Source organism: Vidua chalybeata, chromosome 27 (genome assembly GCF_026979565.1).
Source record: "Vidua chalybeata isolate OUT-0048 chromosome 27, bVidCha1 merged haplotype, whole genome shotgun sequence".
Lineage (NCBI taxonomy): Eukaryota > Metazoa > Chordata > Aves > Passeriformes > Viduidae > Vidua > Vidua chalybeata.
The window spans coordinates 3,160,966-3,176,947 of NC_071556.1; the positions used below are offsets into that span (position 1 = coordinate 3,160,966).

Below are 15,982 nucleotides of genomic sequence, written 5' to 3' on the forward strand. Positions count from 1 at the left end.
CCGCGCATGCGCCATCCCGCCGCGCCAGCGCGGGGCGCGCCGGGAGCGCGAGTCCGGCTGCAACGGACTACAGCTCCCATGGGGCAGCGCGGCCGCGCCCCGCGCCCCCTGGCGGCCGTGGCGGCCCCGACGGGGTGGGTCGGGACGAGCGCGGAGCCCGGGACGCGGCGGAGCCCGGGGAACACGGTGGAGCCCGGCTGACCCGCGTCTCTGCGGCCCGAGCTCGGCGTGTCACGGACGGACACCACCGTCCCGAGGTCCTGGGCCACAGCAGCCCCGCGCCCTCCACCTCTCCCCACGCTCTGAGCCCGCGGCGCTCGTCCCTTGCCCGCCCATCGCAGCCGACGGCGGATACCGGAGTGTGCGGTCCCCAGCCGGGCGCCCCGCGGTCGTGGGCGAGTGTCCGCGGCCGGTGACCGGGGACAGCCGTCGGGGCGCCGATTTATGAATGGGAGGCACCGCCCCAGCCCCCGCCCCGCCCATTCGCCGCCGCCGCCCCGCCCCGGGCCGCCCATCCCTGGCCGCTCGCGCCGTCGGGGCCGGTCGCCGGTCGCCGCCGTGGCCATGGCCCATCGCCTGTTGCCCGCCTGTCGCCCGCCGCCCGCCGCCATGAGGCGCGGGGGCCCCGCCGCCATCGCCGCCTGTCTCGCCGGGGCACTCGCCGTGCTGGCGGGGCCGGGGCCGGGGCCGGGCAGTGCCACCGGGACCGGCCGGCGGCCCCCCCGCAGCTACGGGCATCTGGAGGGCGACGTGCGCTGGCGGCGGCTCTTCTCCGCCACCCGCTTCTTCCTGCGCATCGACGGCAGCGGCGGCGTGGAGGGGACGCGCTGGAGGGAGCGGCCGGGCAGTGAGTGGGGACGGGACCGGGACCGGGACGGGAGAGAGCCGGGATCTGGGGCCGCTCCCCGCCCACGACGGGCGAGAGCGCGATCCCGCCGGCTGCCGGGGCGGCGGCGGCGGCGGCGGCGGGCGCTGCTGGGGCCGGACCGGGGCGGAGGCTGGACGGAGGCGCCTCGGGTCGGCGACGGGAGCCCTCCATGCCCGGCCCGCAGAGAGCCCGCAGCTCTTCCCTCCGGGCAAATCTCAGCCGAAGCGCCCAGTCCTCCGGGGGCGCGAGAGCGGCGGGTCCCCGCTGTCCCCCGGCGCTCCGGGAGCGCAACCGGCGCCGGCTGCCCTCACCCCCGTCACTGCCCTGTGGGAGCCATGAGAGGGGCGCGGACACCGGCGAGCACTGCTCGGGGACCCGACGTTGCTTTCCCAGCGGCTGGGGTGTCCTAGAGGGTCTCTCGGGGGTCCTTTGTCCCATCTTGTCCTGCCAGTTCACGATGCCCCCCCTGCCTTGCCTGCCCCGTGGACTGGAGGATCCGATCGTTCCCCCACTAACACACTGTGGGTGAAAAAGGCTGAGGAGGGGGGGATGTAGGAAGTTTTGCGGTGATGCTGGTCCCAGAATGGGGCATCTGTCCGATGTGGGACAGCAGAACATCCCCGTCGGAGGGGACCTGCAGAGCAGGCTGGGACTCAAGACAGCTGGGTGGGCAGAGGGACAATATCCCCAAGGAGGTGGCAGTCACTGTAGGACTTCAGCAAGAGTCAGGGCTGCAAGTGCCCAGGTATCAGCCACCCATCGGGGTGCAGGGATGGGGGCACCAGGCTGGCAGGACAGTAGCTGGACGAGGAGGGGGATTTTGGGGGCCTTGGAAAAGGGGATGCCAGAGCATCCCGCAGGTGCCCTGACAGGGTGTTGGGGTTTGGGGTAGGAGGGCTGCAGCACCCCCAGCCCATGTCCTGGTCCAGCAGGGGCTGCCCTATCTCCCAGCAGCCACAGGACATGGGAGCCAAGCCCAGTCCAGGGAACCCTCCTGTGGTGTCAGAGGCTGTTGGGAGTCCCGACCAGGCACGCTGCCAGCACAAAGCACCCCAACACGTTCCCTCGATGGTGTGGCCATGGGACCTGGCAGGCAGAGCAGCTCCGGGCTGTACATGAGGCTCACTCTGCTTATCTGTGTGCGCCTGGGCTGGGCGCGGGCTCTGCTCCACAGCCCTCGCAGAAGCTGCCGGACCAGCCCCACTGGCAGCTCTAGGGTGGCAGGGGATCTTCCAGGGACTCCCCCACCTCAAGCCCTGCATCTGCCCCAGCCTCCTCGAGACCCCTCTGGGGCTGAGTGTGAGACTGGGAGCACTGGGAGCTGGCTCTGACCAGGTACTGGCCAGGCACCTGCAAACAAAGGGCGGCAGAGCCGGCCCGAGCGCCGGGAACAGAAGGAGGTTATTTTTAGAAAAGCGCAAGTCCTTATAAATAGCAGCAGCTTCAGACGGTGATCAAGTGGGACGGATTCACAGGCATTTGCTCAGCCCTTCCCCTCCGCAGCCCTCGTCAGTGGCTTCCCGTGGCAGCACCGAAGCAGCTGGGCTGAAAATCCCGGGGGAGCCGAACGCTCGGGAGCCCTCACACTGCCCCAGTGCTGTATCCACCCTGTCCGCCCCCAGCCTCCCGCAGGCAGGTGATGCCCGGGGATTGCCAGCAACGCCGGGACACTGATGAAAGCCCTTGCCCAGGGGCTGCAGCCCCCATGCTGTCTGTGTGTCCTCCCACGCTGTCCAGCCGGGGCAGCCCCTGCAGTGGTGCCCAATGGCAGATCCTGCTGTGGCTCCAGCCCTTCCTGCTGCCCTGCCCACATTGCTCTCACTGGACATTCCTTCTCCCCTTCCCACTGTGCGGTGTGCCTGGCGGGCGGCAGGGCGGGCAGCGGCACTCCGGGCTGGCCGGCGTGAGGCAGTGCAGGAATCCAGAGGCCCCGATGATGCTCTGGGTGTTTCCCGTGCCAGAGCCGCTGGTCTGACCACATGCCTTTCCCATTAGCGGCCGAGCCGGAGCTCGGCGGTCGGGGCACACACACGCCAGCCCAGCTGTGGCTTCACAGCCTGGCTGCAGCCGCCCCCCCGGGCTCATCCTCATGTCCTGCAGTGCTCCTCCACCTGCCAGCCCACAGTGCTGGGCACGGGGCCGCTTGTCTCCTCGCTTGTGCCACCAGGAAATCGGGCATCCACGGACGGCACTGTCCTGGGCTATTCCTGCCCCTGCAGAGCTCTGCCTGCATGCCTTCATCCACCATAACACCATGTGTGCTGTCGCTGCCACCCCCATGCACACTTGGCCCTTTCAAGAGCCACGCCAGCCTCAGTGCCCTGCGTGTGCCAGGGCGGGCGCTGCGGGAGGCGGGTCAGGTCCCCGGGGCACTGCGGGCGCGCTGGGGATGGATGAACGGGCAGAGCTGCCAATGACGGGAGGACACACATGAGGTTGTGCTTGGCATCGCTCCCGCACAGCCCCGCTTCTGGGAAGTGGCTGGACCCTGGGGAGGAGAGGAGTAAAGATCAAACCTTCCTTGGATCAGAGGTTTCCCCTCCCACTGCCAGCTTGGGCTGCAGCCCTTGTTCCTCTGCCTGCTCTGGCTCTGAATGAGGATCAGCAACTCCCTCCCTCTGGAGGGACACTGTGGCCCCCACAGTGGCCACACTGGGGCAGGGCCCCTCAGGGAGGTTGCCCGTCCCTCCCTGGCTCATGCCGTGCTTCCCTGTCCCGCAGGCATCGTCGAGATCCGGTCGGTGCGAGTCGGCGTCGTGGCCATCCGGGCGGTGCACACGGGCTTCTACCTGGCCATGAACGAGCGGGGGAGGCTCTACGGGTCGGTAGGTCGGACGCTGCCTCCTGGGAGGGACTGCACCAGAGTCAGAGGTTCAGGGCAGAGTTGGAACAGGGTCCTGGTTTCCCGTGCCCTGACCTGCTCCCCAGCAGGGGACTGCACCCGCCAAGCCCCTCTGCCCCCTGGGGACCGGAGGGGAGCCAGGGTCCTGCCCTGCCCCACTCTTGGGGTCCGAGGGGCTCCAGCTGAGCATAGCCACCCCTCACTCCCTTCCCTCTCCTGCCAGAAGGAGTTCAGCCCCAACTGCAAGTTCACGGAGCGCATCGAAGAGAACGGCTACAACACCTACGCGTCGCTGCACTGGCGGCACCGCGGCCGCCCCATGTTCCTCTCGCTCAATAGCAAGGGCAGGCCACAGCGAGGGGGCAAGACACGCCGGCAGCACCTCTCCACACACTTCCTCCCCATGCTTGTCAGCTGAACACCGTGGGCAGCTCCAGACGGTTCTGTAGGAAAAAAAAAACGAACAAAAAAATGTTATTTTATTTATGTACATATCTATTTTTTGCTATTTATTGCTTTATTTTTAATGCACGGCAGAGGAGGGATATGGAAGGCAGATGCTCCAGACTCAGCTGTGCGGGGCTGTGGCTCTCCCACTGTTCCCAAATTTGCCCTAAACCGGCACAAAGCCAGTGTGGTGGAGCCAGGGAGCGTGACTGGAGCAGGGGCCAGGATCTGCTAATGGCATCTCTGCAGGGCTGGGATGTACCAGCAGGTTGTCTGTGTCTGAGCTTCCATGGCAATTAAAGCTGTGTTCATGGTATGGAACAGGAGCAGGTCTTGGAGCTTTGATGGTGAACTTGGCTTGGGATGGGAGGGATTGGCTCCCGTGTGGTTGTGGCTGCAGCCACCAGTGTCATCTCTGCTGCCACTGGCAGGGAGCCCAGCTGGTCCTTTGCCACATCCAGGTTTTCATCGACCCCCACCCACCCTGCAGGAAAACAGCACGGTGGTTCAGTGGCACAAAGCAGGGAGCAGAAGGAGCTGGAGCCAGCCCAGATCCTGAGGCAGACACAGCTCCGGGGCTGCCCCTGGCCACAGCCAGTGTCAGTCAGTCCTGCAGCCCAGCGCCGCATCCTCATCCCCAACAAAAACACAGCTGGGAACAGTGGTGAGGACCAGCCCCTCACCTGGAGGGCAGCATGGCCAGGAATAGCACCTGCACCTCAGCATCCTGGCCAGGGTACATCCCTGCACCACCTCACGCCTGCTGTGGCCAGGCCCAGCATCCCGGTCACTGTCACGTCAGACAGAGCAATGGCCCCAGCAAAAACCACCAAACTCGTTCCATTTCTGACCCAACCAGCTCCAAATGAGTCTGAGAGGGAACAGCCACTGTATTAACCATGTGGTGACTGTGGTGAGCCCCTGCCAGGTGGGCAGCAGCTGCCATGCGCCCACCCGGGACTTTGCTCGGCCCACTTGAAACCCATCTGAGCACTGCTCACACATGAGAAATCATTCCCAAGCGCCTGGGGGAGTCAGGAACCCAATCACCGCTGAAATAGTGGGAGAGGGAAGGTTTTTCCAGGTCTCTTGTTTTGGTGACTAAACAGCAAAGCCTCTCCTCGGTGTCGGGTCAGCCCATGGACACGTGCAGGTTCAGCCAGGACCTTCTTGCTGCCACCCACCTCACCAGCCCAGGCTTCTGGCTCAACCCCTGGCAGAGGATGAGCCATTAACCCCGACACACCAGTCCCGAGATAAACCCTCCTGTGAGATGAAAGGCGCCGCCACACTGCCCAGCCAAGCCGAGGAAGAAAAACAGTCCGGGCAAGTCGCTCCCTGCCAGCCCCCAGCCCTGGCACAGCTGGTGACACTTCCTCCAACAAACCAACTTTGTGGGTTCTAAAATGGCCCAAGAAAGACCAAAGCATCCTTTCCCCTCCTAAAGGAGGTTCATATCTTCTCAGGAAGCTCATGGAAGAGCCAGCTCCTGGGGTGACGCTGCTTTAGAAAAGACACCCAAGCTCTGCTGGAGCCAGCACCTTCCCCAGCAGCCCCAGCCCGCTCCAAGGGCCCCAAAAGCCGAGGGAGAGGCAGGGAACCCCCCAAACTGTCAAACCCTCCACCCGCTTCCCTGGCAGCTCCCATGGGGGCAGGTTCTCCCTTGTCTGCTCTGGCCTCTACCACAGAGCAGTCCCAACATGCGGTACCATCACGGACCCCCAGCCCTCTAGGAAACCTCCTGACCACCTCAAGTCCCTGTGAGGGGAAGGGGCTCCCAGTGATGGATGGTGAGAGCTTCTCCTCTCATGCCTCAGGGCCCAGGAAGCAGGGACATGGCAAGGAGTCCCTGCCCGCTCTGGTGACATTCTTGTCATTCTCTGAGCTCCAGCTCTGTCACAGAAACTGAGTCACAAACATACCTGGATATTTTTCTCTCTCTCCTTGTTTTAATCAGCTCTATTTTAAGTAGCTTTGCAATACATTTTTTCTCCAAAATGTTGTTTTCCTGGTAATTACTCGGTCACAATGAGATTTGCTGGTCCTCATTCTGCTGCACACCCAGTCCTGTGTCGGCCCAGCAGAACAGCCTGCCCTGGCTGCGAGGGGGGCAGGACTGTAGGGGGAAGAAGGTGTAAAAAATAGAAAACACCAGGCGAGGATGCTTCCAGCTGCGATCCTTGGCTACCTGTGCAGTGATCCACAGGCTGGCAGTGGCTCCCACCGGAACTCCCAGCACGCAGGAGGGCTCAGAGAGGCCCAGCCTGTCCGAGGAAGGCAGGACAGCTTGGTGGCCTCAGAGCTTACCCTGTAGCTTTCCTCAAATCATACATGATTGCTCGCAGAGCTGAAATGTCCATTTATTGACAACAGTAATAATTTAAGATTATAAAAACCCCTTTCAGTGTTGAGTATCAGCGGGCGAGGTTATAAAGAGAAATAAAAGGGACTCGAGATGGGACAGGGAAGGATCCCGGGGTCTACTTGAGAGTTCCTGTTTCAGTGACAGCTATTGGTCCTCCCCAGATGGTGATCCTGGGGGGAGGCAGCATCCTTATACTTCCATTTTAGACGTCAATCTCCAAAGCAGAAAAGATAGTATCCAAGGGGAGGAGGAGCAAAAGAAATAAAAGAAAGGGATCTCAAATTCAAACCCATACAAACAACCTTTCCATTCGGGATTCAACCACTCGCTCAGCACCTCGGGGTTCTCAGCCGGGGAGCGCAGCAGCCTCGCACTGCAATGGGTAAAGTCCACGCAAAGAGGATGTTTTTATTGACAGACAGAGCTCTTTCCCCCCTTTTTCATCACAGAACTTGAGGCTTCTCATCTCTGAAGGACCCAGTGTCTCCGTGTCTTCAGAAATCAAAAGGAAATTCTGGGGGCACTGCTCCTGCCTCATCCCCTCCCCTTGCTCTGCTCTGGAAGCCCCTTTGGCTGCTCGCGGTGGCCAGGGAGGGAGGGGGAACAGTGGAAGGGCCCCAGGGACAGAGGGTACTTTAAGATTCATGAGTTGTTCGATGAGTTTTCATTACTTGGTGAGCTGGAGGAAGAGGAGGAGGAGGAGGATGACGAGAAGTTCATCCCTGTGAGTCCTGGGGGGTTTGTGGCAGTGTTTTGTCCACTTAAACTTTTCCGGCAGACGGGACACGTGTCATGCTTTGGGGAGCAGACAAAAAACAAAACAAGAAATACGGGAAACGGGATTAGAAACACAACAGGGGAGCAGCACTCGAGGAATGGGCTGGGATGACACTCCATCCTCTGACCACAGGCTGCTTGAGCTCAGGCCTCATCACAGAGGTAGGAAAATATTTACAGAGGGGAGCAGGACCAGACAAAGCCCCCGGTGCTGCACGCCCCAGGCAGTGCCCCGCACTCACCTGCTCCAGCCACGGGACGATGCAGCCATCATGGAACAGGTGATTGCACGGTAACTGCCGCACGTTCTCCCCGACTGTGTAGTCTTCCTTACACACAGGGCACTCCAACCCGGAATCTGCATGGCATAGGGAAAGCCAAGCCCAGCTGAGCAAAGGAGGAGAGAACGACATGCAAAGCCCCCGACTCAGGGCTCATCATCCCTCTCCCCTTCCCCACCACTGCTCCATCCCTGTCAGGAGAAAGGCTTGGTGCTCTGCAGTCCCCACACCATCACTCTACCTCCCCTACCCAGGGTATGTCTCATCCTTCCCTTCCCTTCTGCTTTTCCATCTCTGTCCACACTGAACTTCTCACAATCTCCCCAGGGCAAATCCATCCAGCCTACACTGCTCTTTTTTTGTGTGAGTGCAACAGAACCCCTTCAGCTCTCTGCCCACTTTGAAGTGTTTTATGCCTCAAAGGTACAAGCAGACAAAATTCAAGTCCCAAGACAACATTACAGAGAGTTCCAGTGAGCACCCTGTGCACAACTCCATGGAGCAGACACGTACCTACGTGCTCCTGTGTGATCTGTATGGTGGGGAGGGCCTGGATCTTCTCTTTGTCCGCTGGCGGCGGTCCAGTGTTTTCAAACTGATTCAGTAACTGGAAAAACAACCAGCCAGGCAGGCAGAAGAGAGGTGAGCTCAGCAGCACACAGAATCCACTCGTTTCCTGAACCAGGGCACCTGGACCCCGCACTGTGGACCCCTTCCCATTTCAGTCCCCCAGCCCCTCATTCCATGCACCACCACAGGTGCTGCCCCTCCTGCAGCACTGCACAGGAGGATGGAGACTGTGGTGAATCCCAGTTTTACCTGTGTGATAATCGCATCCAGGCCGTTGGCACCCCAGGCATAGTCCATCGGATTTGAGTGCAGGACTCCCCTGAAGAGCAAGGACAGCAAGTGAGTTCATCCTGGAGTACCAACGAGACACTGTCAGAGAGAGCAGCACATCCTCCAACTCACCAAGGGCCCAGGCCTAGGTTTGGAATTGTGGTCGGTGCAATAATTCCATTGACCAGCTGCTGGATAATTCTGAAAGGCAAGAAAACCAGGATTGTGTAAGAATTAAAGTTTGCTGGCTCCCAGCCTGGCACCCCAGCATGGAGGTAGAGACTGAGTAAGCTGAATACTACACATTGTTGGGGGCAATTAAAAATACCCCCAACAGCAATTGCAATGGCAGCTTAGGGAGTGATCAGCCACTGATAAAGTTTCAGTATTTGATTCATAAGGGGACAATTCCTGACATGATGGTGAATGGCTCCCAGGATGCACTTAAACACTGTCTGGTGTTCTCTTCTGTTTCCCCTCACAGCAAGTACAACATTTTTGCAACACCTGGCAATGACCAGGGAATATTTTCCCACTACAGAACAAACTTCCAAGCACAGTCCATGTGACCACTCAGCTAAACAACCCCAACAGACCCCAAGCAGGAGCTGCCAACAGGCTCACGTGGGACACAGATGGCACCCGTGGCAGTGCTGGAGAGCTTTGGGATGCCGCTCCCATAAGCCAGGAGAAAAGGTGAGAAACAAGAGGGTTCCCTGCTCAGGGGCCAGAGTGGTTCTCACCCTTCCAGCGTGGGGACGCCCTCGTGCCTGCCCGAGGCTCGGCGCGTGGCCAGGCGGGCGCGGGGCTGCCTGGCGCCGTAGCGGTGCCGGGACTGGTGCTCGCGCTCCCGCCGGTTCTCCGAGTCCCGGTTGTCTTCCGGCTGCACGTTGGACCCAAAGGGAAACTCAAAGCTGTCGTCAAAGAACCCGAAAGCAAACTGGCCATAGCCCGGGGGCAAGGTGAACAAGTGCTGATCCACGTTCTGGAGGGAGGGAGGGAATACAGAGAACAGACTGTGACAAGAGGAGGAACGGCCCGCGGCTCCCACGGTGTCCCTGCAGCTGCCCACAGCCAACCCCAGGCCTCGGGTGACACTGGGACCAGCGCCCTCGGCAGCAGCTCAGTGAGGAACAGACACTGGAACTGCACACAAAGGCAGGAATAATCACAGTTCCCTGGTTTCTCTTTGGTGTGTCACTGCTGCTTCCGAGCTGAGGCTACTGCATAGCAACACACCCAAATCCTGCTCTCCAAATCCTGCTGAGCCCCCTCACGACGGGAATCAGCTGTGAGTGATGGTCCTATGTAACACACGCAGCAAAAATATGGTATGTGGAGATTTCAGGAGCAGCATGTGGAGGATATTAATTCCTCCTTTCCAAATTCTGTCATGATCTGGGAAATGTTTAAACAATGCACTATTGGAAAAATACTCAATCCAACAGCAAAGCAGAAGGTGTTGGAAGAGAGAAAGGACTTGCTCACCTCAAAAGGATGCCTGCTCTGATCAGTGGCTGACGTAGAGGAGCTGGTCTCATTGTCAGCATTCCTATGGAGAATGAAGAGCACTGGTAATCTTCTCATAGCGGCTTCCAAGGCTTTTCTGCCCTCCTCCCATCCCAGGGCAGAGGCAGCTCAACAGAACCTGGTACTCCCTCAGCTGCTGCTTTTCTGATTGCCCAGATCAATCTTCCCTCCCTGAACCTTTCATTTTCCCACATCCTCACCCATTTCTCCCTACTGCCGGAGTCTTCCCCGGATTTGGGTGACTCCGGATGGTGGTAAAGTCTCTCCTCCAACCCGTGCCTTCAAAGAAAGACTCAGTAGTCTTCAGTCGTCCGGTCTCAAGGCAGTTTATTGCATATTATCTCAAGGCACACAGACTCCCTGACATTGTCCCTGACTCTGTCTGTCCCCGTCTCTGGCTGTCCCCGTCTCCGGCTGTCCCCGTCTCTCCTCCCCGAGGGGCTGGTGCCATCTTTTATATCACACATTACGTATTAGGTGTTTATAGTTTTTTCCCAATGCCTACTACCTATGTTGAACAGTGACTTTCTACTCTAAACCAATCTGTGAGTGCCAACACCACCAAGAACATGGAGAATAGGAAGAAGAAAGAAGGAGGACAGGGCACGCCCAAATCCCTCCATCTTAGAACCTCTGACCCCCGTGTACAAAACTCAGACCCCCCTGTACAAGGCCTAAAACCCCCCTGTACAGCACTCAAAAATCCTACCTTTCACTTTGTGACTACTTCTATTATAATATCTAAACTTTTGTGATTTCTTGTTCTTCCTGCAAGGTTGGTAAATTGTTCTATGGGTCAAGCTCAAGACCACAGGGGTCCCTGGCCGCCTGCCAGGGTCTCAGAGGCTTCTGCCCTGGGCCCAGAACATCCAAGAGTGTCTGAGGGACACCTTGGGTTCCGACACCCTACCACCCTATTAGATCTCACAGGCTGCAGAGAAGTGCCTGAACCACGATGTCAAGCGAGGATTTTCCCCACAATCCATCTCAAACACACCAGCTAATCCTCCAGAGCACCAGGAAGACTTAAGGCACAAACACTGAACGCTGTGACCCCAAGACACAGAAGTCTAATCTTGAATCAAAGGAACTTCTCTACTGCAGAGGCACGTAACCCAACGGCTCAGGGTATTGGGAAAACTCTTAACTGTTGTCAGACTTCTGCTTTCAGAGCTGCAGGAACATTTCCTGCTCAGAACCAAGCTTTGCATTTATGGTACCGAAACCGATGAGATTCAACAACTGTGTGACTCTCCCAAGGTCACAGGGAATCACCAAAACAGTCAGGATCAGCCAGGATGGATTTTCAGGTTCCAGGGTTGGTGGTCAAACCAAACATCACCTGCCTGGTGCAGAAGCCCCAGGCCATGCACCACAATCAGCAGGCAGCAACACCCATTGCCCTGGCCCTGCACTGCCCACAGCCTGTCCTGGAGCTGGTCACAGATGGGGCCCCACAAACACGAGTGAAACATTTTAAGATGTTCCTGCTGCTTCTGCCACCACTGACAGCAGAGCAGCACAGAAACACAGACCTCACTGCTCCAGGGCAGAGTCCAAAGTCTCAGCCACAACATTTTGCTGTTCATCCCCAACACAGTCACTACTTACACTGAGGTGTCCGTGTGCTCACCATTCCCAGATCCCTCTCTCTGGGGTTATCTCTGCCCTGATGACTCAGATCAGGTCAGAGCCACCACACAGCACGGGGAAAGCCTCCCTACCACTTCTTTATGTTTGTTTGAAATCAAACCATTCCTGCCCCATCCCTCAGCTGAGACACTGGGCATTCAGCTTTGCCATGGCAGATTGGCCTGTGGATGCTAACTCTGCCAACAAAGCACTGTATTCCAAAAGTGAGGAAAGATGAGCTAAAGCTGGGGCAGAAGCAATAGAAACAGCACATTTTATATCAAACATTGCCTTTGAACTAGGAAGAGAGCAAAGCAACCTGGGCTCACTGGAGCAGCAGCCCCTAGGGCAGCACATTACCTCGGCTCCTCAGGAAGCTCTTCAATAAAACCAGACTCACACCGTGGGCAGATGTAGTCCTGCAGGAGAAGACACACCGGGTGAGAGGAGGAGGTGGTACCTCAGAGCTGCAGGCGTGACAGGGTGGGAGGTCCTGCAGTCTGCCATCCCCAGCACATGCCATGGTCCCAGAGCCAGAGCGACCCCAAACCCCAACATTTGCCTTCCTGAGCCACTGAGGCCAGAGCTCGGCCTGAGCCTGTGCGAGCTCAGCTTAAGAATGATGAGGGTGATGCTGATTAATTCCCAGTAGAGACACAGCATTAGGTACCAGCTGATGCAGTTCCAGTGAAGTGAAAGTGAAACCCCCAACGTTCCCTGTGCAGCAGCCCTCAAACTTTAGCCCAGCTGCGTGTTTGGGGAGCAGGAAACAACGCGGGAATGGCAGCAGGGATTCGCCAAGGTCGTGGTGCTCAGGGAGGCTGAATGGTCCCTGTCACTCACACAGCCTGGGGTTCACAGCACACAGGGACACTCTGGGTTGTTGTGCAGCCAGGACCTCACACTCCCACACCCAGAGCTCACTTCAGAGACCTGCCACCACCGCAGTCCCCTGGGCACTGCGCATGCCAGGACAGACAGGCTGAGTGTGCAGCCCCTGTGACAGCCACCTCCTCACGATTCCTGGGGTTAGTGAGGAATTTATCCTCTACAACCTGTCCTGGGCAGAGCAGCCCAGAACACTGGAGACCCTGAAAGGGAACTGTTTCACTTCCCAGTGCTCAAGAAGCAGCACTGAGCCAATCCCATCCCCTGCCCCAGGGCGGGCACACACCACCCCAAATCCCTGTGCTGGCAGAGCTGGGCTCAGCACAGAAGGCATTTAAGAGCTTCTAAAAATAATGCCACTTCCTTTTGCTGCTATGTTGGAATTGGCACAGCCCTGAGCCAGACTGAGGGATTCCCCCAAGGAGCTGAGGCTGTTGATAAGGCCCTTGGGGTCACTCCTCTGGCCCCTACAGCTGGCCCAAATAAGGCCCCAGGGAAGGAGCACAGCTTGGAGCCTTTGCATGTGCCCCACCTGCCCAGGGAGATACAGGAGCTCTGAGCTCAGGAACAGACTGGGAGAGGTGGCTGCTCCCTCTCCCACACAGGACTCCCTGTCTGCTGCTGTGGAACAACCATCTCTGCACCACTGCCACCAGCTCAGGGTCTCCTGTGTGAACACAGGGGACTGTAGCCCACGAAGCCCCCTCTGCGTTGCTTCCCACCAGCACAAACTGGTGGGGACACACGTGGCATGGGGGTGAGTGACCTGAGCACCCTGCTCCAGGGAGCTGCTGTGTGTTTGTGTGTGTCTGTGAGCTCGCAGCCAGCTCCCAGCACAGGGATCAGCACATTCCTCTGCAGCTGGAACAGCACAAATGTCAAAGTTTGTTGTTTCTCGGGCTGTTTGAGTCCCTCCTTTGGCAGCGCTGGTTACTGCGCCTGCAGAGGGTGAGTGAAACCCGGGTGAAGCCTGAGGGAACCTGGATCCCCAAAAGAAGCTCAGGAACTCACAGACCTGAGTCCCCAAACACTGGACCTGCTTCCTGCCTGGTCCAGTCTGGCACAGCCAGGTGTGCCCAGCCAAGTGCACACAACCAGATGTGAGCACAGCCCAGCACGGGGTGATTGAACAGAAATAAAGAACAGATTTTCTGGGTTACCTCCTGCCCACAGCCCACGTGTGCTCAGCTCAATGAGTCTGCCCTCACTCTTACACATGAGCTGGGAGCCCCAGCATGGCTCACCCTGGCCCAAAGGAGAGGGCAAAAGGACAAATCACACGTCACAAACCAGCCACCCCCGGCGGGCACAGCTCTGCTTGTCCTCAGAGGCTTTTCAAGTTGAGTGCCAGCAACCAGCAATGACTTTTGGGACAAGGTGCAGTGAAAAGTGTCAGGATAAAGAGACCAGCAGCACTCTCCAAATCACATTTAACATCTCAGGAAGCCAAGCAGGGGAACAACTGATCCACCAGATCCTCCCCAACAGCCCACGCTCCTTTTCCACCCACACCAGGACGAGCTCCACGCGCACCGGATTTTGGTGCGTGATTAAAGCACCTGCCCAGGTGCCTACACAGCACTTCTACCTACGTACTGCCGTGCACCTCCCTGCGCCCCAGCCGCCCCCACCGCGGGGCTTTTATCGTGTTCATTAAAAGACGACCGAGAAGCCCCCGCCACCCCGCGCTGCTTCACCCGGCACCGGATGGATCAGGCTGCTCGGGCTGGGGGTGTCAGAGCCGGGCCCGGGGGTGTCAGAGCCGGCCCAGACCGCTCCCCGAGGGGCGGCCGGAGCGCTCGAACCGCCGCGGGCCCCCCATCCAGGCGGAACGGGGCCGAGGGCCCCTCCCGCCGCGCCGCCCCCGCCGCGGCTCGCCCAGCTGCTGCCCCTCGGCCAGGCTGGCCCGTTCCCTCCGCAGACCCTCTCCCCTCGTCGCCGCGGCCCCGTTCCCTCGCTACGGACACCTCCCCCAGCCCCTCTCAACGCCCCCGAGCCCCGGTGCCACGGGCGGAGCCCCACAGGGCAGCCCCCGCCTCCCCGCCGCTCAGGCCCCCTGGGCCCCTCAGGCCTCGCCCCCACGTGCCCGCCCCCCTCGGGGCCCCCGCCCGGCCCTGCCCGCGCTTCCGGCCCTCGCCGGCGGCCCTCCCCGGTCCCCCGCTCACGGGCAGGCGCGGGGCGATCTCGGCCGAGCAGCAGTGGCAGAAGAACCGGCCCGGCTGCGGCGACGCCTCCGCCATCTTCCCTACCCGCCGGCCCCGCCCCCCGCACGCGCCGCGGCGACGACGGCGGCCGAGGGGGGACAGGGGACAGCGCGTGGCGGAAATGCGGAGGGGGGGAAAGGACGGAGGGGGCGTGGCCCGTTAGGGGGCGGAGCATTTGCCATATTAACGCAGTGGGCGTGGCTTGACCATATAAGGCAACGGGGCGTGGCCGGGGAGCGGCGGGACTGGATCCCCGATTCCGGGAACCCCCCCATTCCGGGAACCCCCCCAGTCCTTCCTTCACTCCCTCCATCCTTCCTTCGCCCCCTCCGCCCCCGGGCTCCTGATCCCTCTCTCAGCCCCACCGGACCCCCGAGCCGTAAAACGTCAGCTCAAAAGCGGACTTACTTATTTAATTTTTAAAAGAAGAGGGAAAAAATGAGCTGGGGAGAGGTTGAGTCCTCCGAAAGGAGGAAAAATGGGTATTCTCAGTGAAAATCCGGGGAGCTGCTTCAAGATGCAATAGCCCCAAAGGAACCGGAATGTTCCATTTTGGCAGAACACTCTCAGGCTGCGTGTTTCTCCCAGACCTTGCCCATTGGATGCTGAAGGGTGCTGGGGAGGTTTTTGGGGTTGAGAGGTGGAATCTCGATTTTTGGGACCTCAGAATCCCACCTGCAGCTCGGTTCAGGGCCAGCGTTTTGCCCAGGCTGCAGCTTTTGAGAGAGCAGAGGGTCTGCCTGGCCCTCCCTGGGGTCCCAAGCCTCAGGGGCTGTTGTGTGGCACCGCCGAGCCAGGGTTTTGGGGTGGTGTAAGTGGGGAAATTTTGGGGTATCCACGCAGCGCGGCTTTGGGGGAGGGGGATGGTGAGGCTGCGGGGCGGGATCGGAGCGGCAGAACTGTGGGATTTTAAGAGTTCTGCAAGTGGAGCTGTTGGGTCTTGGGGTTCGAGCCGGCGACACCCGCCCCGCTCCCAGCAGGTGGCATCTTCATCCCAGGATTCGCTGCTCCAGCTTTGCCGGGTGATGGAGCCGGGGAGGGATTTGTGAAGCCGCTCAGGAGCCGTGGAAAGCTCCGGCAGAGCGGGGACAGGGACTGGACGCTGGTGGCACACGGCTCTTGAGGGCTGGGTCAGCGGTCAGCAGCTGGGAGGGCTCGGCGCTGGTGGGGGGATTGCAGCTGTGGGACAGATGGGCAGAGTTCAGTGGCTGACCGATGATCCCGGCCGCCGATAAGGCACGCTGGCACTTATTTACAGGTGATGAGGAAACTGCTGCTCCCGTAACCTTTTTGTTCAGGAGGTGGGTC

The 15,982-nt window shown here is 59.7% G+C and overlaps 2 protein-coding genes across 7 annotated transcripts; one reads left to right on the forward strand and one right to left on the reverse strand.

Moving 5' to 3' along the window:
* The first annotated feature begins 595 nt into the window (after window positions 1-595).
* FGF22 (fibroblast growth factor 22) lies at window positions 596-6,146 on the forward strand. Of its 5 annotated transcripts, none has more exons than XM_053965809.1 (3): window positions 596-847; window positions 3,590-3,693; window positions 3,934-6,146. In XM_053965809.1, exons 1-3 carry the CDS (start codon window positions 610-612, stop codon window positions 4,126-4,128), a joined length of 537 nt encoding a protein of 178 aa, XP_053821784.1. In that variant the 5' UTR covers window positions 596-609; the 3' UTR covers window positions 4,129-6,146. The 5 variants fall into 5 exon arrangements, with proteins under 5 accessions (XP_053821784.1, XP_053821785.1, XP_053821782.1 ...); XM_053965810.1 differs by having other exon boundaries at window positions 3,937-6,146; XM_053965807.1 differs by having other exon boundaries at window positions 3,590-3,689.
* On the reverse strand, window positions 4,072-14,770 carry RNF126 (ring finger protein 126). Of its 2 annotated transcripts, none has more exons than XM_053965805.1 (9): window positions 14,636-14,770; window positions 11,943-12,001; window positions 9,909-9,972; window positions 9,164-9,405; window positions 8,553-8,621; window positions 8,400-8,469; window positions 8,094-8,187; window positions 7,542-7,657; window positions 4,072-4,153 (listed from the first exon to the last, which is right to left on the reverse strand). In XM_053965805.1, the coding sequence occupies exons 1-9, from the start codon at window positions 14,708-14,710 to the stop codon at window positions 4,121-4,123; spliced, it is 822 nt and encodes a 273-aa protein (XP_053821780.1). In that variant the 5' UTR covers window positions 14,711-14,770; the 3' UTR covers window positions 4,072-4,120. The 2 variants fall into 2 exon arrangements, with proteins under 2 accessions (XP_053821780.1, XP_053821779.1); XM_053965804.1 differs by lacking the exon at window positions 4,072-4,153 and adding an exon at window positions 6,497-7,317 and having other exon boundaries at window positions 14,636-14,767.
* Between the last annotated feature and the right edge of the window lie 1,212 nt (window positions 14,771-15,982).

Coding starts and splice junctions, on each gene's coding strand:
- FGF22 (XM_053965806.1), top strand. CDS start 610: ATGAGGCGCGGGGGCCCCGCCGCCATCGCCGCCTGTCTCGCCGGGGCA. Junction 848..3,589: donor CTGGAGGGAGCGGCCGGGCA/GTGAGTGGGGAC, acceptor CCTGTCCCGCAG/GCATCGTCGAGATCCGGTCG.
- RNF126 (XM_053965804.1), bottom strand. CDS start 14,710: ATGGCGGAGGCGTCGCCGCAGCCGGGCCGGTTCTTCTGCCACTGCTGC. Junction 9,973..11,942: donor GAGCTTCCTGAGGAGCCGAG/GTAATGTGCTGC, acceptor CATTCTCCATAG/GAATGCTGACAATGAGACCA. Junction 7,318..7,541: donor TCGTCCCGTGGCTGGAGCAG/GTGAGTGCGGGG, acceptor TGCTCCCCAAAG/CATGACACGTGTCCCGTCTG.